Consider the following 24,808-nt stretch of genomic DNA (forward strand, 5'->3'; position numbering starts at 1 on the left):
CGAAAGTATGAGTATTACATTTTAAGTGCGTTTTCTAAGTCTTTCGTGTTAATGATTATGTGTATTTTGTGCGAACGAGACTACATGCACGTGTCTCCCATGCACTAGGCGGCGGTATGTTTCTGCTGTTGCAATAAATCAGTATTCCTATCCCGTTGAAAAACATGTACTTCCGGGTAGGCTTTCCAAGCCGAGATACACACGTGTGCAAATAATATTACATTTACTTAGAATTGTATTAAATACGTACGTGTTTCTGAGACATATTTAAGGATAATATATTTAACTGTTTTTATTTGTGGAGTAAGATATCGTCTTTGAACATGGGCCCGGTAAGTAGTTCAGATACGAACGTAGTTGTTATTTGTATTAGTAGGCAACTCTAGAAACAGCCTGCCAAGTTATATGATGTGACAGCTAGTTTAGAAATGTTCAATAACTAAAGCTGGAATCAAATTCCTTCCAGATACAGTGTTCAGTTAATCATTTTTAACGTACTGCTATTGTCGACCCTTTCTTTACTAGCCCAAAAGCAAAAAGAGAAAGCCGAGTTTTCGTCGGCTGCTGAAGACCAGCAACGTAAAACTTGAGAACAAGCAAAAAAACAGGCAGTTCAAACAACAGAACACCGAGAAGAAACACCGTAAAGAACAGAAGAAGCTCCGCCAGGCTATTAAAGATGCGTCCCTGCGGACGCCACAGCCGCTGGAGCGCTACAAGAAGAGACCTGGTTTGTGGAAACTGAAATGCTCTCACTCCACATACAAATCTATTCCCCTGCGCGATTTAATTAGGGCCCTCCATCGTTACCCTAAAATGAAAGATAGAATGCATGCACCTGCTGTGTTTCTTGTTATTGACCTGTGCTTGCGTCTATCCCCTCCAGAGGAAGAGGAAGATGAGGAGTTTGTGGAGTCCCTGCCCGTGGACATGATGGATGAAGATGACCTGGAGCAGATCAGGGAAATGGCCAAGAAAGCCTCATTCCTCACCAGAGACCTGTCCTCCTGGTAACTAGCTCTGCTGCAGGCCCCCAACATAGCAAGTGATAAACATAAACACAATGCTGCCATCTGCACACACCGACAAACTATGACATCCGCACACACTTGATACTACAGTGTATCTGTGTCTCTACATAATGGCTCACATTTTATGCGAGAGTGTGTCTAGAACTAATCTTCAGTAGTGTATCTACAAACTAACATTCATTGTCTCCTACTCTGCCCTTCCCGTTTCCCTGTTGCTTCCCTCCTCTCCACAGCGGCCCTGTGCACGCCAAGAAACGCAAGTCTGAGCAGCAGCCGGAGAACTATGAGAAGATGCCCAGGAAGATGAATGTCATGGAGGAGAAAGAGGTCATCCACCTGCTTCCCCTCAAGAACAAGACGGGCCTCATTCCCCAGAGCATGGAGAAACCAGGTTAGGAGAGCAGACAGAAGGCTGGGTAGCATGGGGGATTTGTCAGAGCAGTGAACTGAACTGGACAGTCTTAACTGTGTTTTGCCACATCTTTTGGTAGCATGGAGACATAAGCATGGTTGTTGGTACATTTGACAGTTATTGTTTGACTTGCAGTCGTCCCAAAGAAAGAGGAGGAGGAGGAAGAAATGGACGATCAGACAGGTTTGGAACAGTTTGAAAACGGTAGGTACACCACCACACACCAGAATAAAAACAAATACAAACTCCCTTTTATGTGATAGCTGTTCATGTTGGTTGTCTCTGTGACCAATGAGCATGTTGTCTTATGCCCCCCCCCCTTAGAGGAGGAAACAGAAACTGGCCCCGCCCTCACCCCCCAAGAACAGGAAAAGCTCCGCGCTCAGAAATTGTCAGACAGGAAGCTACGCATTGCTGGTCTGGGGTCAGCTATCCTGTCAAATCCCACCAATAGTGTAAGTAAGATATGTGTGTGTGTGTTTTGCCATCTTCTTTGTAAGTTGTACTAAAAGGTGTTTGTGTGTGTGTGTACCATGCTAGATTAAGAAGCTAAAGGAGCTGCGCACCATGCTGTTGGAGACGGACCCGTACGTAGCGGTGACAGTCAGGAAGCTGGTCATGGTGTCTCTCATGGAGGTGTTCAAGGACATAGTCCCCTCCTACAGGATCCGACCCCTGACGGAGGCTGAGAAGACTACCAAGGTCCACACACACTTGGGACTTTCACGACATTGCATGTCAGACCGTCAATACAAATGAGATTCAACATGTACATGCACACACGTGTACACATGCCGTCCGTCACACACACACACGGGTTTCTCATTGTGTGTGTGTGTGTGTTGTGCTGACGTGCAGGTGAAAAAGGAGACCCAGCAGCTCAGAGAGTTTGAGGAGGGATTGGTGAGCCAGTACAAGTTCTTCCTAGAGAACCTGGAGCAGACTGTCAAGGGTAGGCACACACACAGAGATATACACACATACATCCAACACCAGCAAGCTGAAAGAAGCATAGACATCCTCTTCTCAAGAATCTGGTCAGTGTTGAAAAAAGGGTGCGGTGGGTTCATGGTTGTTGTGGTTGGTCCCTGGCCGTGTCACCAGACTGGCAGCAGAGGAAGAGGAAGCGTAGTGACGCCGTGTCCCTGCAGTCCTACAAGGGGCTGGCCGAGGTGGCCATCCGCTGCATCTGTGAGCTTCTGGTTGCCATGGCGCACTTCAACTTCCACAACAACATCATCGTCATGGTGGTGCCCCTCATGAACAGCCCCACCAGGAAGGTCGGTAGTGAGTCCTCAGGACTGCGGAGGTCATTGTGTTGGTATGTGGTGGTGCAGGTGTCTGACTGGCCGTGTTGTGTCTGTGCTGACCTGTGTTGTGTTGTGGTGCAGGTATCAGACATGTGCTGTGAGGCGGTCAGACAGCTCCTGAAGCAGGACAAGGTGGGCCAGGCCTCACTCGGTGCCGTCAAGGTCATATCTGGCCTGGTCAAGAGCAGGAACTATGAAGTCAGACCCGAGGTACGTGTTTTCACCACATCTTCAAGATCTCTCCTTCAGGGCGTCTTTTCCATGGCCCCACGGTGAAATGACACCGTTAAAAGACGCAAGATATCAAGTGAGTTGACATGTTCTCCTATGGCCGCCTGCAGATGCTGCGGTCTCTCCTGTCTCTGAGGATAAAGGAGGTGGACTTGAAGAAGGACACAGAAGACACGGCCCCCAAGAAGAAATTCATGAAGTACAAAGAGAAGCAGAAGCATCTGTCCAGGATGCAGAGGAAGGTGTGTGTGTGTGTATTTGGGTCTCTCTGTCTGTGTGTGTGTGTGTTTCAACTGTTGCCATTTTTGTGTGTTCGAGAGAGATGTATGACTCAAGTCTTCCTCCACAGTGGAAGAAGGCTGAGGAGAAGCTGGACAAGGAGCTTCTGGAGACTGAGGCCTCGGAGAGTAAAGAAAAGAAGATCAAGCTGGTGAGTGAAAGCTGTCCCACAAAGGCCCTGTGCAGAGAGTGTCCAACACCCTCACACTCCTCCGACATACCAGTGGATTTGCCATTTTCTTACATTTCTTTCTCCTTTCCCCCTTTGTATCCCCTTCCTCCTCTCCCTCTCCTCCTCTCCCTCCGCTCAGCACACAGAGACTCTGAACATTGTGTTCCTGATCTACTTCAGAATACTGAAGAAAGCCCAGAAGTCTATTCTGCTGCCCTCCGTTCTAGAAGGGCTGGCCAAGTAAGAAGCCATTTCTGGTTCTCTGAACAGGCTCCTACATTACACCAAGCATACACCTGGGAAACAGCTGTGTCACAACCCTGGATTTAGTTCTGGAAGTTTGACGTCTTCTCCTGTCTGCAGGTTTGCTCACCTGATCAACCTCGAGTTCTTTGATGACCTGTTGAACGTTCTCCAAAATCTGATCCAAGTAGGAGTAAGTACATCTAATGGGTTATGTCGAACTCTTATTGGCCGAATTTATTCCCTCTGATTTTATGAATGGCTGACGGCTTCTCCTCTGCAGGATCTGACCTATCGTGAGAGCCTCCACTGCATCCAGACCTCCTTCAACATCCTCTCTGGACAAGGTCAGTGATTGGTTGATGGTGAAGTCAACAGAGGAAGGCCTTTGTTCATATACGTCTTCTAAACTCTTCTCTCTTAACCTGACAGGTGACGTCCTCAACATTGACCCTTTGAAGTTCTACACCAGCCTCTACAAGACTCTACTGAAACTACATGCAGGTGAAGCTCCACGGCATTCAAATACTCTCAAGCATTACACTAACCCGTTCTAAGCACTGAACTCTAAACCCTTCCCTAAAACCTGAACCCAACCCTGTTGTTCCGGAGTTTCAAACACCCCTATAAAGCGCTCTCTCCCTTCCTGTCCAGGGGCGTCTAACGATGACATCAGGATCGTGCTGGACTGTCTGGACGTGATGCTGACCAGGCGCAGGAAACAGGTGACCCTGCAGCGGGCACAGGCATTCGTCAAGAGGCTGAGCACGCTCAGTCTGCACACGCTGCCCAACGCTGCCGTGGGCATCCTGGCGTCCAGCAGGAGCATCATACACGTGAGTGGAGTGTGTGTGTGTGTGTGTGTGTGTGTGCGTGTTTGAGCGATGAAATACATAGAAGTGCGGATGTGTGTGTGTGTGAGCGAGGGTGTCAGAGAGAAACAGAAGTGTTTGGGAAGGAGAGAAAAACGTGTGTGTGTGTGTGTGTGTGTTCTCTCTGGCCAGACCTTCCCTAAGTGTGACGTCCTATTGGATAACGAGGCCCAGGGGAGTGGCGTGTTCCTGCCTGAGCTGGATGAACCAGAGTACTGCAACCCCCAAAGCACAGCCCTCTGGGAGCTACACACGCTCAAGGTAACACACTCACACACTATTGAAAATTAAATGTTGTGTAGGTGTGATGTACAAGTGCTTATGAACACGTGTGTGTTTCCAGAGACACTACCACCCGGTTGTGCGGCGGTTTGCCTCTCACGTGGCCCTCGGGGCCCCCAGCGAGGGATCCGGAGCGCTGCAGGTCCAGCTCAGCAGACGGTAAGAACCAGACAGACAACACCTCGGTCAGACCCACCTAGCTCTTCACATGGAGCACTGGTGCGTGACAGTGGGGTTAGGGCCTGTAGAAGGGAGGCAGTCGTTCAGAGAGGCACAAGGCAGTTCCGGTATCCTTCGGACTTTGTTTATTCCTGGGTCATCAACAGTGGTCACCCAGATCAACAACCAGTAGAAGGTAATAACCTATGGTAACTGTTGTTCTCCAGGTCTCCAGCGGAGCTGTTTGATGACTACAGTGTTCGGGACATGACCTTTAACCCTCCAGTGGATTCCCCCTCCTCCAAAAAGAAGGTATGGCACGACACCTTCATCTCTCATACTCTTTCTCCATCAATCACACTGACTCGCTTCCCTCTAAAGTTGATCAAATTTGGCTGGAAACAATGTTTCCGTCAAGGAAATATGTTGATGAAGCTAGATTTGATGGGTGACACCCTGTGTGCCGTTGTGTTCCAGGAACACTTCACGATAGGAGCAGCTCTGCTGGACTCTCAGCTGAAGCTGCAGGTGGACCTGGCTCTGTCAGCAGAGACGGATCCCTCCTGCTTAGACTTCTCCTCAGCCCTCTCACAGACCTGCACATGACAGAACCCTCTTCCTGTCTTGGCAGAACTCCTAAGCCTCTCACACACACATACCATGCCTTGTAATTCATAACCAAATGAACTGTAAAATAAAATACATTTGAATTCCTTTTAGTTTGGTGCTCTTCACTTTCTTGTTGCTGCTGGTGTTCAACTATTTTGACTGGACACACGTCAACCTGGTAAGTATTTAAACTTGAGAGTTTATCGGTATAGCTCTTCTGTAGGGGTGGGAATCTTTTTGGTACCTCACGATTCGATTTTTGGGGTCACGATTCAATTACAAATCGATTCACGACTTTTATCAAATTTCGATTCAATATATGCTTACATAAAAAAATAAAAACTGTATAGTAAAAACAAACTAAAAGTATATATATTACTTAACTGATATCAGTTAAATGAATTATAAATTGGTTTGAGCAAAATTTCAACCAGGGGTACCATGTTTGGCAGTAGACTCGATGGTACACATGCTTACCCACTGAGCCACAGAGGGTTCCTGCAGAGTTACTTTCTACAAGACAATCTAATTGCCCTTATGACACTACAAAATGACAAAGGACAGTGTACGTTTTGTTTCTGCTAATGCCAAGTTATAAAACAGAATACTCTGCCTTCTAATCATACTTACGAAACAAGTGCAAGTTTGCTGAAGGATTTCTAAGAACTCGTTCACGAAATACGGTGACGATGAGTAGACTTTTATTTAATAGACTTATTTCTCCAACACAGTTAAATATGTTAAAACAGTTAAATGTACAGCTTACCGAAATACATTTTAGATTTTTAATCAAATTTCGATTGAATATATTCTTACATAATAATAATACAAAAATTCTGGTTGCTCAAATGAGTCTTAATGAGTCAAGCTTATATGCTTCCATACCCACCCGTACTCTTCGGTAATGACACTGACTTTAGTTGAGGAACCTGGTAATGTTATGTACTGAACAACAGTGACACTAGAACTCCTTAAAACGCTTTGTCATTGGTTCAGCTGTTTGTGTTGTGCAATGGTGAGTGTTTCATGAAGAGTATACCTAAATATAAAAGACAATCAAGATTAATAACTACAACATTTAATATGATCATAAGAGAGGACAATTACCCATTTAAATAGTTCAAATAAATAGACACTAGTCTACTGAAGTCACAGGTAGTAAACAGGATGTGGATAGAACTGTACATTCATCACCAGTAAAGAAATACTTAGACATGTTCAACTAGATTAGCTTATAGCTTGAACTATATTTACTGGATAAAATGAATAAACCAATTTCTTAAAACTTTACAAAAAACCTAAAGGTTGAATTTGTCAGCAAAGTTGACACACAAAAATACAAGGAATAACAAGCATTGAAAGGCCACTGTGTACAGCATGATCAATAAACTAGCAAACATTTACTGGATACTAACATATTTTTGTCAAAACAAGTAAATATGTTTTATTAAAACCACAATAATAGGTTGTGTACTGTATGTGTTGATAGTTTCCTCTCCTGCCCTTTTAAAATAAATTAAGTAAAACCTAAACAGCTTTTCTATTGGCAGAAGACACATATGGGCTTTATACACACAATGATAAAGCAGCCAACCAGGGCTACCCAATGAAATAAATAACATTCACATATATACACACAAATCTCTACAAACAAGCTTCAGGAACAGAGAAGGAAAAAAAGACATGGACCATTCGTAAGGATCGGAAGATGTGACTTCATTATTGCAAGGACTCACATGGTGTAATTCAGTCCTTTCATAAAATAATAGTTTCTATTATTTCAAATCCAAAGTAGTGTCTTGGGCCAAATACAATAATCATATGGTGCCTTCATCTCTGGACAGGGTGAAAAACTAATGTCCTGAGTAGGTTGAAGTGTTCCTCTCTTGCAGTACCAGAAACAGCCTGAAGGGGAGCACTGAAGTACAGCGTAAAGTAATCAGAAATGCCAAACCTTAGTGCTTTCAAAAAAGAATATGAACTAAATGTTGCTCATCAAGAAATACATGTTTCGCTAATAAATATAATGAAGGGAAACCATAATAAAGATTCACTAACAATCCTTTGAAAGTTAATGATCAGACTGCAGTATATTAATATTTTTAATATAACATAAAAAATGTGATACTAGAAACAATATCAGTGTCAAAATCAACAACCCTGAACTGGCTTTTAGTTTTCTGCTACAACCAAAGACAATGACTACATTATAATCCATGACATGTAGGGACTGAGAAATAGTTATGCTGGCTGGTATTAGCACGTTTCTAAACAGAACTCATGTAGGGAGACAGTAGAATTCCAACTAAAGATCACCTCAACTCCATTCCCCATCTATCTCACTGAAACACTATTACCATCCCAAAAATAATAATTGCAGTCAAAAGGTACGCTGATAGAAAATACTTATGGACCGTAACAGTAAAAATGAACGACATCAACAAAGTGCAAAACACTTGACTGAAACAGTTAATCAATACACAACTATTAGTTTTTTTTTAAAGAAATTACAGTACTGCGAAGACAAGGTCACATGTAGAAGAATCAAACAAGCCAGCTTGTTGGCCAACTTCCCCATGCCCTAGTCCTGACCACGAGACAAGAGAGGGATGGAGAGAAGTAGGAGGCTAAGCACCCTCTCTACTCCTCTTGTTTCATCCCTTGACTAAATTCTCTGGCTTCAATATGGCCGCTTACCAACAGACCACACCACCTGCTGTCACATAGACCTGCATGGATGTGGCCATTTTTTTTTTTACCTCATAGCTCCAAGCTCTTTTTTAAACTCACTCTAGCTAATAAGGCTAACCCCAAAGGGAGGTGCTTCCGTTATGGAGATCCCATTAAAAACAATTAACCAGGCTGGGCTACTCTAGGGTAGCTGCTTCTAGATCATATCCTTCATGCAGCCTGTGTCAGGGTGTCCAATCCTGCAGGTGGGGTAAGAACCACTGGCTAACCACCACCAGGACCAACCGTCTCAATCAAAGGCTTGCCACTCCTTCCAAGTTGCTCATCTCTCAGACAGGCAGCCAAGCAGAAATCCAGACCTGGGCAGAATCCTGTCCTCCACTCAGGTGAGGGGGTTAGGCGAGGAGCGAATCCTCAGGAGTGCTCTGAGGTGCTCTGGTTGGTTGGTTAGGAGGAAGGGGCGTGAGTCCAGGATTCATTTGTGGATCTTCCAGTTCCTGAGGAGGGGGAGGGACCAGGTGGGAGGGGTCAGAGAGGTGGGGTCACCCCCAAGGAGTCTCCCCTCCGCAACCCACGCCTTCAGTCCCGCTGAGAGAGACCCTGGAGGGGAGAGGAGAGAGACCCAGTCAGGAGGGAGACAGGAGGTACAGTCAAAGGGGGAGGGGGGGTACTAAATAACACCAGTTAGTACATCACAACCAAGATGCTGTTTTAACCACTGCACACACTGGGAAGTGCTAACCTCATCAAGCCCATCACCAGTCAATGAATGAACAGATGCTGTTACACGTGTCACAAGTCATAGATGCATGTTATGGAGACTCAGAACACTTCGGGACACCTTAAATGACAGGACACCATGTCCTTCTTTGTCCCATGGGCGACTCCCCAGAGTCACAGAGAGACAGGTAGAACGGTAGAAAGACGGAAAGAGAGGAAGAGACACAGAGAGAAAGAGAGCAGGGTTCGGGTTAGGGGTGTGAGTGGCGGCGTACCTGGGGGAGCCTCCATGCACACAGGCCAGTGCGAGGCAGGCTCACTCATGGAGGGTCTCAGTCAGTGACACACAGCATGCCGCCCTCTCATCCTTACTGTGGGCGGAGCTCTCCTGGCTCGCCGTGGCTAGCGTCAGGCTGCCCGCCGCCCCGCTCGTCACGCTCCTGCTGCGACTGGTCAGCTTCTTCAGCTCGCTGGCGAACGACATCCCCTTCCTCTTGTCCTCACGCACCATCTAAGAAAGGAGGCACAAACACACACACATATATATACACATCTATATATATGCATATGAGCTTTGAGATGCGCGTGTTTGTGAAACTCATCCGATATATAATATGGCACACTTCAAGTGCGTTTGTGTATCTGTCTGAGTTCACTACCTGTTCCTTGAGCTTGAGGATGAACTTGCCCGCCCCCCTCCAACGACTCTGGGCCTGAAAGACACACTCGTGGTCCAATAGGATGCGCTGGAGGGGCTTGGGCGCTGACGACTTCTTCGGGCCAACCTCCTTAGCAACCTCCTCCATTAGAACGTAGTCACTGGGGTTGGGGTTGTTGAGGATACTGCATGAGTACTTAGCTTTGCTTAGTGTCTGAAAATATGAGGGGAAGAGGGGACACATTCAATTAAACTGTTTTTTTTTGTATTGCCAAAGGGAATCTGTAGCGTTTTTTCTTTTTTATATAGCTGTCTGGAAGCACTGGATTCAATTCAATCTAGCATCTGAGAAATTAACCAATCACATGCAGTGGTGTTCTCTGGCTACCAATCACAGGATCTGTGTCCCCCCTGCCCACCTGCTGGATGATGTCCTGGGCCGTGCTGTAGCGAGGAGCCTTGATCACCGTGTGAGGCTGCTCCGGGGAAACGTCATGCACCTGGACGAAGAAGGTGTCGTCCTCTCCTCTTCCTCCTCCTCCCACACTCACCTCCTCCATGCCCTCCATCACTGTGTTCTTCTCATTCAGCTTCTGTCAACGCAACCCAACACACACAGGATTGAATCCCATCCAGGTAACATGTTGTTCATGACCACAAGAGGACACCTTGAAAGAGAATCTCACTCCAGCGCTAATGTCCACTGAAAATACACAATATCTCAGCCAGAGCTTTTTGGGAAGGAGTTCAATGGTATGGATTAGCCTACCTCTTCCCTGGTCTTGAGGCAAAGCCTTCCCAAGTGGCCTTCTTCTGGCGGCCAGCTGTTCACCAGCCTGACAACATCCTCCTCGGGAGCTAGGGGGCGCAGCTGAGCACATCGCCCTTTACACAGAGGCACCTTCTCCTCACACAGGAAGTAGTCACTGGTACTTCCTGTAGATGATGATATCTGAGGAGGTAGAAGAGAGAGGGTGTTCATTGGTTGACAGAAGTCATCAATTGGAGACCGAAGAAAACGGTGTGTGTGTGTGTGTGTGTGTGAGGGCTGACCGTATCTAATAGCTGTTTGGCAGTGGTCTGCTCGTTCACAGACAGCACAGTGAAAGGTGTGGGTCCTGGTACACCATGTACTGTGATCCTGTGCTGCTGTGCTGCTCTCCGCTCCTCTGAACTAAACAACTAGAGGGTAGAGATGCATTTACATTTAGTTTTTATCACTGACAAGGCGCAATGTATTTACATCTGGTTAGAATACGCAAATAAACAGCGAGCCAAGAGCCATCTAGTCTTAGTCTGACCATGGCTGAGCACAGGGCTCCCCCTGATGGACTCTCCTCGATCCGGCGGCTGTAGATGAACAGGCTGGACACCTCCAGAGGCTCGTTGTGTTGTGTCCTCAGCTGGATGTGCCTGTAGCCTAGAACAGTCCCAGAAACACCAGGGTTAAACACTTGTAGCCAGGAGCCACATCAGAACTAATAGCACCGTACTCCCGTGGTTCACCAGTTACTAGCGCGTACCACGTACACTTGGGCCTGTATGTAAGAACGAATAGCACCGAGGCGTCATGCATTTTCAGTGTCGGATCAATCCGGGAATTGAACCCCGACCCTCCCAGCGAGCGGCAGCCTACCTGGTTTGAGAGCGCGCAGGGGCAGGGTCCTCTGCGCGGTGGTCTGGGAGCTGTTGTTCTCCACCACGGCGATCCTTACGAAGCACATCTCCTGGAAGTGCACGGAGAACAGGAAGTGCTCGCTCCACATGGGGTTGAGGGTGTTGCGGTGGATGGGCTTGGTGCGGAAGTGACAGCTGTCCACGGGCATGCCCAGGATGTCCACCTCCACACACGGGCTGCCCGCACTGTTCCCCGGGCACACGTTCTGACCAGAAATGATCTAGAGCACAAGGAGGGAGAACCCATCAGTCCATTCGTCCGTGTCTGTGTGTCGGCCTGTCTGTCTGTCTGTCTGTCTGTCTGCCTGTCTGTCTGTCTGCCTGTCCGGCTGGCTGCCAGGTCAGTGTGACCCTCTCCTGAAGTCTGCTGGCCTCCCCCCCCAGGGGAGATGAAAGCTGACAGGGCAGCTCTCTGTTTACGCCGTACTGCTTTATGAGCTCGGCTCTCATTCACTGGCCTATGTGATTTACTGGCTGCTGTTTACAACTGCCAGCTAGAGAACAGCATGAACACCAAGAAGATATCAAAACACTGTTCTAAAGGGGCCACATGGGACTGATTTAAACATGAGACATGGTGAGTGCCTGTGTGTGTGTGAGTGTGTGTGTGTGTGAGTGTACGTGTCCGAGTGTGTGTTATGTTTGTGTGTAGCGTGTGTGTGTGTGTGTACTCACCGTGAGAGAGTACACGGTGGGGTGCATGCTCTCCATGTCCCTCTCGAGGGGGCAGAGCTGCTGGTAGAGGGGACAGCTGCGGTCCCACAGCACCTGGGGCTTCAGGACGTAGCCACAGCCCCCGTTAGCCTCGAACAGCGCCGTGTTCAGATGCATGGACTGGTCTGCACAGAGGGAGGGAGAAAGAAAGAGAATAGAGAGAAAGAAAAAGGGAAGAAAGGAAGGATGGAGACAGAAAGAGAGAGAGAAAAAGCAGTCAGCTGGATTATCTCCATCCCAAATCCTTGGTTCAGAACCCTGAAAGGTGGGAAGATTTGATATCTGACAGAGTTATAAGACATGGAAGAACCCCCCCTTAAGAACGTCCTGTGTTTCACGGGCTTATCTCACATTCCTCCTCTCTGTTTGTCAGAAGAAGGGCTGGCTCGGCCCAATGGAAAAACCTATCATCTTGCATAACAGCTCCGGAGCTTTCTACAAACCCTGAAGCACCTCTGTCACATCTTGAATGCGGAGGAGCCAGAGGTCAGCGCGGGTCGAGGTTTAAATCAAACACACCCTTGGGCCGAGACAGGATCTGCTTGACTTCCAGACGGCAGAGAAGTGAGGTGAAACGGAGCACTTTCTACTTGCCAAAACCCAGTCTGCCCTCAGAGTTGTCCCTTTCGCATTCTCAGATGCAAACCTGTTCTCCCTACTCCTGGACCCTGCATATTAATGAACACCCCCCTCCTCCTCCTGCTCCCTGTCTCACCATCTGTCTGGTAGTTGAGCGCCACCAGCTGGATGCCGTGCAGCCAGAAGGGCAGGGGGTTGGGGTTGGCTGAGTCGATGCGTGTGGCGGCTGGGTAGGTCCTGAGGAGCTGGCAGGTGGTGTGCTGAATCAGCTTCTGGGAGTAACGGCGGCATAGACGCTTGGCTGCGTTCTCGTTGACGGAGGAGATGTGGTAGCACTTTGGAGTGCGGATTATGGCACTCAAGGAGGTGTTGGGGTGGAGGACGGGCGACGTCTGCTCCTCCCAGCTCAGGCGCTTGCCCTCGGCGCCACCTGGAGGGAGGGAGGACCAACAGCAGGGGGCAGAAGAGAACTACAGTCAAATGGGTCGACTTTACGGCTGGAGTCGGAGAGGTCAGAAGCTATGTGAGGTCCTATATATACCCATCATGATCCACACAAAACACAAGTGTGTCAAAGTACTATTTACCAAAACTCTGCATCCTCCATCATGTTTGGGAATTCCCCTAGTCTCATATAATGCAGTTCTCAGCCTTTTACAACAGCACATTTAGAGCTACATTTGACCGAAACAATACAGCCAATACAACATTCAGCCTACACTTACAGTAAGTGAGAGAGGAATTTTCTGAATGGAAAAGTTAACAGGCTTGTTCCCATGGAAAGAGGGTTGTGGGGGAGTCCTCTCGTCTATGTGGGTGTCCTGTCCTCTCAGGACAGGTCGTGAGATCCATTAACACACACACATACACCCATACGTACCCTTCCCTTGGGTCCGGCCCTGAGACCCCGCCTCCCCGGGGGTGCAGCGACCAGGAGCTGTGCCAAATATGGACTTCCTGCTCTTCCCTCTGTCTTTCCCTCTGCCAGAGCCCGAAGGGGAGAGCGTGGACAGGCCTGTTTCCCACACACACATAGAGAGAGAACTGTTGTAAGGCCAGGGAATTGGGGCGACATCCCTTCTCTTCATCTCCCCTCCTCCTCTTGCCTGTTTGTTCTGGCTTTGCTTGGGGGAATAATGCTCCTAGCTAGCAGATGTACACCTGAATCAAATTTACCACCAATTTATAGGCCAGCTTTATTCCAGTGAACTTTGATTCAAACTGAACTTGATGTTTATCTCTCACGTTTGGAAAACCACAAGAATAGTTCACAATATTCCTGAAGAGGAGAGAAGCAGGGGGAAGAGGCCTGAGGGAGGGGGGTGGTTGTGGTTACCCGGGAATTTGACGGCCTGGCAGTAGATGATGAGGTCAGAGAGCTCCTGGGCAATCTGGCGACTCTCCTTCTTGTTGTGAGGGAGGTAGAACTCTTCTCCCAGCTCCATGTCAAACACCTGGACAGAGGAGGGCAGAGACACATGGATACTTAAATCCCCGTTTCAACTACTTCTCAACCTTCTCCCAGTTTTAAGCCTTGAAAAGATGACAGTTGGCCTCTTCCTCTGAGGTTTGGCCATCACCGGCCAACTAAGATACTACTTGGCACAGTGGTCTTTGTTCAAAGGGCGGAGGAGACAGGTACCTTTCCTTTGCTCTGGGTGGCGTTGTCTGCTTTCTTCATCCTCTTGGGCATCTCGTCACTGGGGGGCTCCTCCTTGTCCCCCGAGGACTTCCCATCAGGCTTGTCCTCAAGGATGTTGTCTGAGGGAGTGTAAAAAGAGTTTTAGAAACGCTCAGAGAGTTTCCTTTTTTCCTAGAACATTTCTTTCCCACTACACTCTCTCATCACGAGGTCAACTACACACTAATGGATCCAGCTGGGCAGTGGCAAGGAAATATGTATTTTACTCCATATCTTTCACACTTTCTATGTATGTGTTTATAGAGTAAGGGATAAAGGAAGGAAGGATAAATAAACAAAAGGTAAACAGGAATTTGAAGAGAGACGGAGTGAGGTGGGGGGTAACAGATTTGTTTAGAGTAGACCATGGTCACCTTATAGTCACTTATGTAAGCACATCCCTCGCTCATCATCATTCTTCTGTCTCTGCTAGCACAAATCAATCAGCAGTGGAATGCTAATCGATGTCAGCTAGCAAGGCCATAGAAAGTATTTCTTGATTGAACAATAGTTTCTATTCCCCCACACACATTCAAGCAAACATACTCACACACCCACCACAACATGCACACACACACATCATAATAACTTAGGAATGCTACAGATTGTTGTCAATCAATTCAGCCAGTCTTTTATCTTGACTGTGCTAGAATCATGTCTGCTCAGTGTCCTGCTCAAAGAATCGCAAATTCCAAATCCCTCCCTTAACTGAGGGTACTGAAAAGAACTTGACCTCGGAGTCTCTTCCCCCGAGAGCCCGTCAGCCAGCCAGCCGAACGTGTGTGTGTGTGTGTGTGTGTGTGTGGAGAGAGAGGGGCACAACGGGGCCTGAGAAACCAGATGGTTTTGTTTGGGTTCTGTGCCGAGCCTACGCCACCAAGGTCACTGCAGCCTGTCAGAACACAGAGTCTGGATGGGCGGAGGGGAGGGGGTGATGTGTTTACAGTACACTGGTTCCTGTGTCTGTGTGCATGTGTACTAACAACACTTACAACACCTACTGGATCATTAACCAAAACACACATTGTGTTGCTCCTCTAACTAGCCCTGAACCCTTTACACAGTATCCTCCTCAGAGCACCCCAACACACATTTCACTCATGCTAGCTAGGAAGCAGGCACACCAATTAGCACACCACCAGCACAGTACTGCACAGACGAAGCAGGCTTGAAGGATGTCGTAGGAATTTGAGCTCAATACTTACTGCAGACTCTTCAATGACCAAATCTTACCTTTTGCTTCAATGTCATTGATTAATTAAATGTGTTTTTGCCTCAGGGAATATAGCTAGCTAGCACACACATGCTGGATGGTGGGGGGGCGGGGGGACTAAGGGGGTCAGAGCTAAGGTGAGGGGGGTGGAGGAGGGTCGGGGCTGGGGTGAGGGGATTGTGAGGAGGGCTTAGCATGGGGCAGTAGCAGGGCAGTTGTGGTGGAGGTTTACCTTCATGGCAGTAAGAGTAAGAGGCTGTGGAGGCCGTGAGGACGTCGGCTAGAGAGAAAAAGAAGAGGAGCAGGAAGACAAGACATGGGTACGATCAAGAGAGGAGAAGTACACAGGAACATGTACCAGAGGGCTTGACTTGGGTTAAAAAGACAGGAACTTTGAAAGGTGTTAGGAGAAAGACCAGAATAACAAGAGTTCTACCAAGACTGTACCAACGGTATGGTCAGTCCCATCCATCCTCATTAAGAGTTTTAACTTGGAAAAAACTCCAGACCCTCTTAACAACTGAGGAACATTCTACCTTGGTCATACTGTGGCAGTGTGTGTTGTGTGTGTGCAGGCTCGTAGATCTTCCTCAGCTCACCATCAGACAGAGATTCATAGTCGTAGTCATACTCGTCTTCCTCCTCCTCCTCCTCCTCGTTGGCATGGTTGCCAGGGGAGCTTCCCCCCGGTGTCCCGTTGCTAGCCTGGGCCTGCATGTGTGCCAGCTGGTGAGCCTGAGGAATAGTGTTGACAGACATTTTCAATTAACTGGATCTGTGAGTGTGTGTATGTGTTTGTGCTTGAGCGAGAGAGTTTGTGTGTGTGTGTGTGTGTGTGTGTGTACGTCTGCGTGTGTGAGAGACAGTGCATGCTTGAGCGTTTGTGAGAGAGCGTGTGTGAGCCCGGACCTTCTGCTTGAGGATGTCTACAGGGGCCTGGTGGGCCTTCAGCTTCTTGTTTTTCAGGAGGATCTTGCCCCGGAGCTGGAGGGGCGAGGGGAGCAGAGGGTCATCTGAGAAGTCGCTCTCAAACAGGAACCTGGTCACCAGACGCTCCCCGAAGACCGCCTTCAAAACAACACCAACAAAGAAGGATGGATAAACAAACAAACATGTCCACGATGGCAGAGGACCAGAGGATCTTTATCAGTCTTAGTGGTGGATCTGTCAAGGGAACAGCATCTCTGAGAGGTTCTCAGAGATTTCAGCTCCCCTGTGATTCAGATTGAAGCCTGAGCTAGCCTTATTGAACTGCAACAAATCTATTAGTCAAGACACTCGTGTCGGTCTGACCAACGGAAGTTATGGTTGTGAACATTGTCTACCTTAAAGATTTCGGCCATCTTGCGTTGCTGGGGGAGGGAGCAGTGGTTTTCGATGGACAGGATAACGGGCATGTCGGAGCAGAGGAACGCGGCGCGGTTCACAGCCTCAACCACATCCTAAAGGATCATGGGAGACAACAGCAGAGAAAGGCAGTTGTTTATAAAATGTGACTTTTGAAGTTTATGTTTATGGTCAGATGCATTTGACTGTGAAATAGCACCCTTATGATGCAGATTCCATAACAGACTCTAACTAGCATGAAATACAGGCAGTTATTTGTTTTTATTCCAAGCTGAGATGACATAAGAACAGTAGTCGTGTCGTGTAGCAGAGTAATGAGAAGGATAAATACTATTCCTACTACTCAACTATTCCTACTAACTAAGGGAATCTTTCTAGTGTAATAACCTTGAAGGGAATATTGTCAGTGTGCACTAACTTTGAAGGGGATCTTGGTAGTGAGGGTGTGTCCATGGTAGATGATAGGCATCCCATCGTCTCCATCCCAACAGTCCAGCTCCACACTCCGGCAGCCTTGTAGCAGCACCTAGGCAACCACACACACAGTTAGACAGGCCCGTTAAAACACACCACAATCCTCTCAGGGAAAGGAAAAATGTGTTTCTTTCCGCGTCTGACTGTGGATCTAACCTGACTGTAGAGCTCCACAGAGGATTCCCCCTTCAGCTGGTGCCCAGTCAGGTAGGTGTTGTGGGAGGACTCAATGTAGTAGTATGACATGGGGTACTGGAGCTCCTCCACCTTCACCTGAGACTCCTCGTTCCTTGAGGCAAAGTTATCCTTGTCCATCAGAAACCTGGGAGACAAGGGGAGCAGGAGGGGTCAGGTTCCTCACATTCGGTACATACGTTTACCTCTCAAAAAGTTGACGTGGTTGTCGTTTTGTAACAGTTCCTCACAGGAAAGGACATTCCGAATGGGAAAGTAAGGCAGTGAAATTCTGTACCTGGCAAATCCCTCAAAGGACATCCAACCCATTTGACGCATGCTTGCGGATGGCTCAAATTTCTGGAGTCGACAAGCAGACAACAAGGTAGTCACAAATCCATGTAATCAACTGCACAATTACACATTTCTATCTGCAGTCTACCATCCATCCTACCTGGATGATGCTGAGAATCTCGTCATACGTCAGGTGTTCTCTCTGACAGTTGACCAGGAAGTCGTTGAGCTGGGGGATAGCCAATCCCAGCACACCTAGCGAGGCGTTCTCCACACCAGTGCCGTTGGTGACGATGCTGGCCGCCGCGATGGCGTCGGAGATCTGCTTCTGGTTTTCGGACATCTGCTGGCGCGTCCTGATAAACAGTCCTAGGTCTGAACCATTACGAGTGAGCAGGTCTGGAGAGGAAGAGGGAATGATATCAAAACAGGATGAACATGAGGGAAAGGGGATTCTATGGAAAGAGAGAGAGGGGTAGAGAGAGAGAGAGAGGAAGGGGGGAGAGAGAGAGAGAGAGAGAGAGAGAGAGAGAGAGAGAGAGAGAGAGAGAGAGAGACAGAGAGATGAAGTGAAGGCAGAAACAGTAGCAGAGTTGGCTACAGACCCAGGTCTGGCTGCAGGCCTGTGTCCTTGTCATCGATGTGGAGGCTGGTGTAGAGAGGAGCAGAGTCGGGGCCTGAGCGACTGCAGGGTACTGCGTGGGTGTCAAACAACTCCTTCAGGTCCTTCCTGCTCCGAATGCTGCACAGATCCCACAGTGAAAAGAAGTCATTAACATGTGTCTGCAGCTGTGGCATAGCAACCTTGAGAATAATGTGGTTTCTGAAAGCTTTGATAGAGATCCTGAATAGATTCATCATAGGATATATGCAGGGTGTATTTCATTCTGCCAGGCCTGACACGTACTACAGACTGCATGTGTTACAATACATGAGCTATTGATCAGCTGAATAGGTGTTCATATTGTGGAGTCCTGACATAAAGAGTGATGCATATAGAGACTATGTCCCCTCTACCTGAAGGACTTGAAGAGCTCGACAAACTCGATGAAGCTCATGGTGCTGTCCGAGATCATGAGGTTCTGGAAGCCCTTGAAGCAGCCTTTCCCCCGGCCGTGCCAGCTCTTGCTGCTCCACGCTCTGCACATAATTTATTGATTGACTTAATTTATTAAATCTATTCAACATTCAGGCAAATGCGGTTCCGTTTTCAGAAAAAAACTCAACAAATATACAACTTGCATAAAAATGCTTGTGCAGTACATATGTCTGGTGCACCTGGTGCTAAACACACAACTCCCTTGGTGAAACAATACCAGCTGTACTAAGTTTAGTCCATCTTCCCTGGTAAGCATCTCTCGCCTGCAGTCTTACCCTGGCTGGGCCTTGGAGCTGCCCGACAGGATGGGAGAGGAGTGGGGGCGGGAGGTACTGGTGCTCCCCATGCTGGAGGAGGAGGAGGAGGAGGAGGAGGAAGAGGCGGAGGACGTCAGGGATGTAGGGGTCTTACTGGTGGAGAGGGGGAAGGGTCCGGGAAAGCCCAGGGAACAGCCCTCTACACACACACACACACACACAAGGGTCAGATTCATAAAGGAGCTGAGATCAAACTAAAGATGGTGAATTTTAAACAAAAAATACATTTTAACAACCTGATGTCTCATTGAGTTTACAGTAAAGTCTTTGAAATGTAAACCATGGCAGTGGAGAAACATCCCTCTGTGTGTGTGATCAGTACCTGGCTCCTCCTGGTCTATGCTGTCTGACAGGTCCGGTCCGTTCCGACCCAGGCTCTCCTTACAGCTCCTGGTCTTCCTGGAGATCATCTCATCATCAGTAGCATCTCCACTGTCTGCCTGTGGACCAACGCACACACACACACACAAATCAATACCAATACCCTCTGATTGCCTTCTGGACTCATTTGCTCTAGGATGGTACAAAATATAACTGGGCCACAAGATAGTGCTGTTCTGTTAAGTCTAGTATGCCTCGTGACCAGAGGTGCTTACCCTGATGGGAGCCTTCTTCTTCTTCTTGGTGTTGGTATTCATACCCAGGGGGCTGTTCTTCTGGGCACCGGCCCTCTCCGAACCACCAGTGCCCATGTTCCACCGACGCCCACCGAACAGCTCGATGGCCTGGGCCAGGGTGGGGCCCTCGAACCTCCCCTCCTCCTGGAGAGACACAGTTACACAATGTTGATACAGTCACAAGTACGAATGCACAAGCAGGTACCACCCCTAACCCTATTTAGTCCTAACCCTAGCCCAGACGGAGAGCCCTACCTGGTACAGGCTGACGTACTGTCTCCTAAGCCAGGTCAGTCTCTGGTCGGGGAACTTTTTCAGCTTCCTCATGGCACTGACTAGCTCAGACAAGCCCTCGTAAAGCATGCGGGCCGTGTGATTGGGCGCCATGAAGTGCAGAAGGCGGTTGTCGGTGGTGGAGAGGCCGTACAGCAGGCTCAGGCCGTTCTCCTCGCAGGTCATGTGACTCAGCTTGTTCTGCAGACACACGGCGTGAACGTCCACCCCGGAGTGGCCGAGGAACACCGCCTGGAGGAGCATGGAGAGTTACATCATACGGTTTTACACTGTTGCAAGAAAGCGCAAGTTTATGAGAGGATATATGTAGAAAGGTAAGTAACAAAGGTCCCAAGGTCTTTCACTACCTTCACCACTCCCAGGTCCAGCAGCCCCTCTGCCAGCCCACTGACCACCGGCTGTCCCAGGGCTGGGGGCTCCGGGGGGGAAGGGCCTCCACTCTGTGGCTTGGCCCAGGTCAGGGTGACATTGTCTGGCTGTAGTCGGAGCAGACAGCGGGCGGTCAGGTGGCTCTCCTGGTCGTAGTGGATGACGGTGGCCCCCTGCAGGAGGAACTGGTGCACGTCCGGCTGGAGGGACAGCACATACCAGGGGATGAGCTCCGTGCTGTGGCTGAAGGCCTGATGGGTCTCCTCAGTGCCCTGGAACTCCACCTCTATCTTCCCCTGAGGATCTGTCAGGTCCCCCTCCGAGTCAGACAGGTCCCCCACCACAAACCTGGTTTGGAAAGGAAGGGATGTGACAGAGCGAAGTGGAAGGAGGGAGATGGAGAGAGGAGGGAATGAGAAAGAAGAGAAAGGGGGGTGACATAGGGAAAGGGAGGGTGGAGGGAGGGTGGAAGGAAGGAGGAAATGAAATAGGAGAAATGGAGAAGAGGTGATGAGTTTCGGGACAGCAATTGGTCTTCAGGGTTAGAATTTCCCCTTCCAAGCTGCATGTATTCATCACCACCACCTGCCTATTGAAAGTTAGCGAGTTAGCATACAACATAACATCTGCACCCCCGTAGAATTATTTTATTGTCTTTTCAAATACAGATTAATTCAGTAGCATTGGAGTTGGAACAGATTGTAACAGCAAGGCACCCATGCAATTGTATTTGCAAGTCAACACCTACAATTAAAGCAATGCAAGGACAAGTCAATTAGTGTCAGCTTCCACACAGCAGTCTTCTGGCAACTTACAAAACACGGTTTGAGTCTGATGCACTCCTGAATGACTGGGAGCTAAAGGAGGAAGAGAGGGATGAGGGAGGAAAAATGAGGAGAAAGGTCAGGATACCATTGAAGACAGATGAGAAAGGGGAGGAATGAGATTCTGAGAGTTGTGCCGTTAGATCTTATGTCTCCCCACTAAACCTTTGACAAATGACTACTTCTACAGGAAAGCAGAAAGTACAGAGCCAAAATGGCGTAATTCCGGCCTCTTCAACCTCCAAAATGGATTCAGTAACTCTACAATGTGTCATCAAAGTCCATGTTGTGAGGAGTAGCAGAGCTTCCTTCCTGTCTGCACAGGAAACTGGAATCTGTTATCCTGTACTATTATCAGCTACCCTAGCTAGGTGTTTATTTGAGCCCATTATCCAATCCAGTACGTTCTATTTTCCGGAGCCAGAAGGAATTTGGAACACAAGAAAGAAGAGATGTGAAAAGTCACAGTGTAAACACATACCACCTCTAGACAACCCGCAACATGAGATGGTCTGGAAAATGTTTCGGGTTTCAGTATTTTTCATACCGATACAATCTCTTATTAATTTGCAACAAAAACCTTTTCTCAAGTAGATACCCAAACAAATGGGCAATTTTGTCATCTTGCCATTTCTTTCAGCTCGTTTCATAACGGAAGCATCATTTAGGTGTCAACAGCAACTGCCACACTTGTGCAGGACAGAACGTTTAGTCAGGAGAGCCATGGTGATAGAATTAGAACTATATGCTAACCCCTGCTGCCTTTCTGACAGAGTAACACGGTTGGGTCTGTCGTTGCTAAGGCGATAGAAAGTGTACCCAGTTCTCTAACCCAGGTCTGGCAGTTATAAAGCCCTCATGTCCCTTTAGAATTCCTGAGTGCCCAAGTCTCCCCCAGTGTCAGCACACAGGCAGAGAAAGGACTTCAGTTTCATACTTTTATACTTAATGCACGTAATGACAGCAATTCAGTGGAGACTGTTTGAAAGCATTTACAGTGAAAAGGTTTTCAGGCACTGTGCGATTTGTGTGATTGAAAGAGAAATTTCCTTCAAATGGATGAAGGCTTATCCAATATTTTTCTGATAAAAACAATAAAATATGCATTTGTACATTTTTGCACGACAGGGGCATTTAATGACACAAACAGATGAACTCTAACCATCACAAATCACACTCACAAAGTCGCTTAGTGACGGACTAATGATCAAGTTTATCACACTGTCAGACTGGCACAGGAGCGGTACTCACTGGTGCTTGTTCCTGTCCCGAAAAGAGTTCTTGCGGGACGCCACGCCATCTTTTAGAGGCGTGTCCTCCCCTTCTTCCGCCTCCAGGCTGCGATTGCAGCTTCGAATGATCTGCAGGATGTTGCTGACCGTCGCTTCCTTTTCCTGGCTGTGCAGCCCATCTGGCCCCACCCTCTGCAGGAAGTGCTGCTGGCCACTGTAGTCTGTTACGAACTACAAACACAAAGTTGTCAAGGTTCAAAAACACATTCAGGCATTATTGCGTGTGCGAGGGTATGTGTGTGTGAACGCATGTGTTCTACCTCCAGCGAGTCATCGTTGTGATCGCTGGGTGGGCGCAGACTGATGATGCTGGCGGTTCCGTCCAGCGCGTCGCTCAGCTCCTTCAGGAAGACGCCGCAGAACGGCACTACTTTGCACCCTGGGATATTGAGTGCGCGGGTCACCACTTTCTTGTACTCGGAGGAAGACTCGTGCTGCGCCATGGCATCCTTCAGGCTCCGCATGGTCTCAATGTCCCCCTGGTCCATGAACTGCCACATCTTCAGAACCTTACGAGACCTGGGGACAGGGACGAGCATTCGCAGCACGTTAGACCATTGTATCCTGCATCCACTTCCAATCAATTTGTAAGGTTGATATTGTTAAGATGCATCTGTGTGTGATTGTGGTTATGTGTACACATGTGTGTCTGCGCGTATCCCTACCTAAGCCCAGCCAGGAACTCCATGACGGCGTTGTAGTTGCCCGTGTTCCAACAGCACTTGGCCACATGGACCAGGTAGGAAAACACCTCCCTCTTCTCCTCCATGGAGCCTGCCGTCAGCACCAGCCATGTCACCCACGAGCTCACCTGCGAGCCCATCACCAACAGGGTTACATCAACAACAGGGTTACATCATCGTAGCATCACCACTACCAAACACTGTCAACGACACGATCAGTATCAGAGGAAGGTACAGTGTAAGTCACTGCAACATTTGCTGTAGTACCTCACAGAGTTGTAACATGATTCATTGGAAGTCAGGACACACCTGTCTCTGACTCAGCCACAGTGAGCAGCCCAGGGACCAGGCGGCAGGAGTTAATGTTTTACACACTAGGGACACGGACATGATTGATCGTGAGCCAGTTAGAGTCGTTTTTCTGTGTGTGGACATGAAGAAGACAGTGCATCTCACTGAAATGGAATGACCTCAACATATACCCCTGGAACAATGTTGACTCTAGTAGTTCTCTAAATGAGTCATGGCACTCTTTAACACCATCATGGAACTGCCTAGAAAATAAGAACTGATGTCAGTTCTTATTTTACACCAACTGAACGGCAGTTCCAAGGTCAAACTACTTTATTCGACGCTGGATGTCACAGGTCCAAGAAAAATGTCACTGTCATGTCACGATTAAACCTCCCCTGACTGAAACAATGGGAGTTGAATAAACAGTTCCACAGGCAGTTGATAGATCAGTTCCTACTGTGTATGTGTGTGCGCATTTGTGCGTGTGTTGGTGGGGGCTGATCTGTGCCTCTGGTAGGATCAGGGGGGAGAGAGGATCTCCTCATTCTCCTATCATCTCTGCTACATTCCCGCTCTCAGTTCCAGGTCTACAGTTACACACAGAGAGACAAGCCAGCAGGCCAAAGGCTTAACCCCCACAGACATAGACAAACATACATCCCACAGATCCATTTGCTGGTTTATGTAAGGCCTGGGGGCGACTTCATAGACACTAAATAAAACTACATGACAATCACAGAAACAAAGATCAGAGATCAGACCGCAGCCCCCAGTTTCTAAGAAGGAATGGGAGAGAGATGGACAGACAGCCAGGAGATGAGGAACCGACCAAACACAGCCTTCTATCTCTGGGGTGTCTAGAATATCATGTCCTGGATGACATAATCGTTCAGAATCCCCCCGATTTGAACAAGGGCCTGTGTTACATTAGTGTCTGTCTCTCAACATCTTAACCATTCTGACTGGGGAGGTCTGTGGCTTGGCGACGGGGCCCTCTTTAAAGCCCTGCGAGACGGCGCAGATCAGAGAGACCAGACCAGAGCACAGCGCATACTTGGCACAGCTTTTGATATTCCAGATAGCTGCCTTTCTCTAGGTGAACTTGATAATGACAGATCACCGCGTCCACAGATACAGTACACCCCAGTACCTGTCTATGGTACTATACTAGTCCAGTACACCCCAGTACCTGTCTAT

At 48.3% G+C, this 24,808-nt stretch overlaps 2 protein-coding genes across 2 annotated transcripts in view; one reads left to right on the forward strand and one right to left on the reverse strand.

The window, feature by feature from the left end:
* The first annotated feature begins 190 nt into the window (after positions 1-190).
* Positions 191-5,710, forward strand: noc3l (NOC3-like DNA replication regulator). Its single transcript, XM_067244805.1, has 21 exons — positions 191-332; positions 526-730; positions 887-1,010; positions 1,265-1,422; positions 1,579-1,647; positions 1,768-1,898; positions 1,984-2,145; positions 2,302-2,395; positions 2,548-2,723; positions 2,835-2,963; positions 3,095-3,226; positions 3,334-3,414; positions 3,575-3,675; positions 3,799-3,871; positions 3,962-4,025; positions 4,111-4,182; positions 4,333-4,514; positions 4,683-4,811; positions 4,894-4,991; positions 5,219-5,303; positions 5,469-5,710. The coding sequence occupies exons 1-21, from the start codon at positions 324-326 to the stop codon at positions 5,595-5,597; spliced, it is 2,403 nt and encodes an 800-aa protein (XP_067100906.1). The 5' UTR covers positions 191-323; the 3' UTR covers positions 5,598-5,710.
* A 3,045-nt stretch (positions 5,711-8,755) lies between these two features.
* plce1 (phospholipase C, epsilon 1) overlaps positions 8,756-24,808 on the reverse strand; it is a 51,256-nt gene continuing 35,203 nt past the window's right edge. The window contains exons 8-39 of the mRNA XM_067244728.1: positions 23,300-23,445; positions 22,895-23,153; positions 22,594-22,805; positions 21,334-21,375; positions 20,497-20,866; positions 20,111-20,380; positions 19,835-19,999; positions 19,561-19,678; positions 19,197-19,377; positions 18,840-18,962; positions 18,428-18,564; positions 17,983-18,221; positions 17,827-17,888; positions 17,511-17,676; positions 17,299-17,406; positions 16,859-16,975; positions 16,443-16,601; positions 16,133-16,268; positions 15,766-15,813; positions 14,282-14,400; positions 13,976-14,093; positions 13,520-13,654; positions 12,776-13,069; positions 12,022-12,185; positions 11,306-11,567; positions 10,971-11,089; positions 10,723-10,851; positions 10,439-10,621; positions 10,089-10,262; positions 9,671-9,883; positions 9,287-9,522; positions 8,756-8,891 (exon numbers count right to left, since the gene is read on the reverse strand). Coding sequence (XP_067100829.1) covers positions 9,328-9,522; positions 9,671-9,883; positions 10,089-10,262; positions 10,439-10,621; positions 10,723-10,851; positions 10,971-11,089; positions 11,306-11,567; positions 12,022-12,185; positions 12,776-13,069; positions 13,520-13,654; positions 13,976-14,093; positions 14,282-14,400; positions 15,766-15,813; positions 16,133-16,268; positions 16,443-16,601; positions 16,859-16,975; positions 17,299-17,406; positions 17,511-17,676; positions 17,827-17,888; positions 17,983-18,221; positions 18,428-18,564; positions 18,840-18,962; positions 19,197-19,377; positions 19,561-19,678; positions 19,835-19,999; positions 20,111-20,380; positions 20,497-20,866; positions 21,334-21,375; positions 22,594-22,805; positions 22,895-23,153; positions 23,300-23,445 — 5,163 coding nt within the window. The 3' untranslated portion in view covers positions 8,756-8,891; positions 9,287-9,327. The remainder of the gene's footprint in view (positions 8,892-9,286; positions 9,523-9,670; positions 9,884-10,088; positions 10,263-10,438; positions 10,622-10,722; positions 10,852-10,970; positions 11,090-11,305; positions 11,568-12,021; positions 12,186-12,775; positions 13,070-13,519; positions 13,655-13,975; positions 14,094-14,281; positions 14,401-15,765; positions 15,814-16,132; positions 16,269-16,442; positions 16,602-16,858; positions 16,976-17,298; positions 17,407-17,510; positions 17,677-17,826; positions 17,889-17,982; positions 18,222-18,427; positions 18,565-18,839; positions 18,963-19,196; positions 19,378-19,560; positions 19,679-19,834; positions 20,000-20,110; positions 20,381-20,496; positions 20,867-21,333; positions 21,376-22,593; positions 22,806-22,894; positions 23,154-23,299; positions 23,446-24,808) is intronic.

This window comes from Osmerus mordax, chromosome 10, assembly GCF_038355195.1.
Source record: "Osmerus mordax isolate fOsmMor3 chromosome 10, fOsmMor3.pri, whole genome shotgun sequence".
Taxonomy (NCBI): Eukaryota; Metazoa; Chordata; class Actinopteri; order Osmeriformes; family Osmeridae; genus Osmerus; species Osmerus mordax.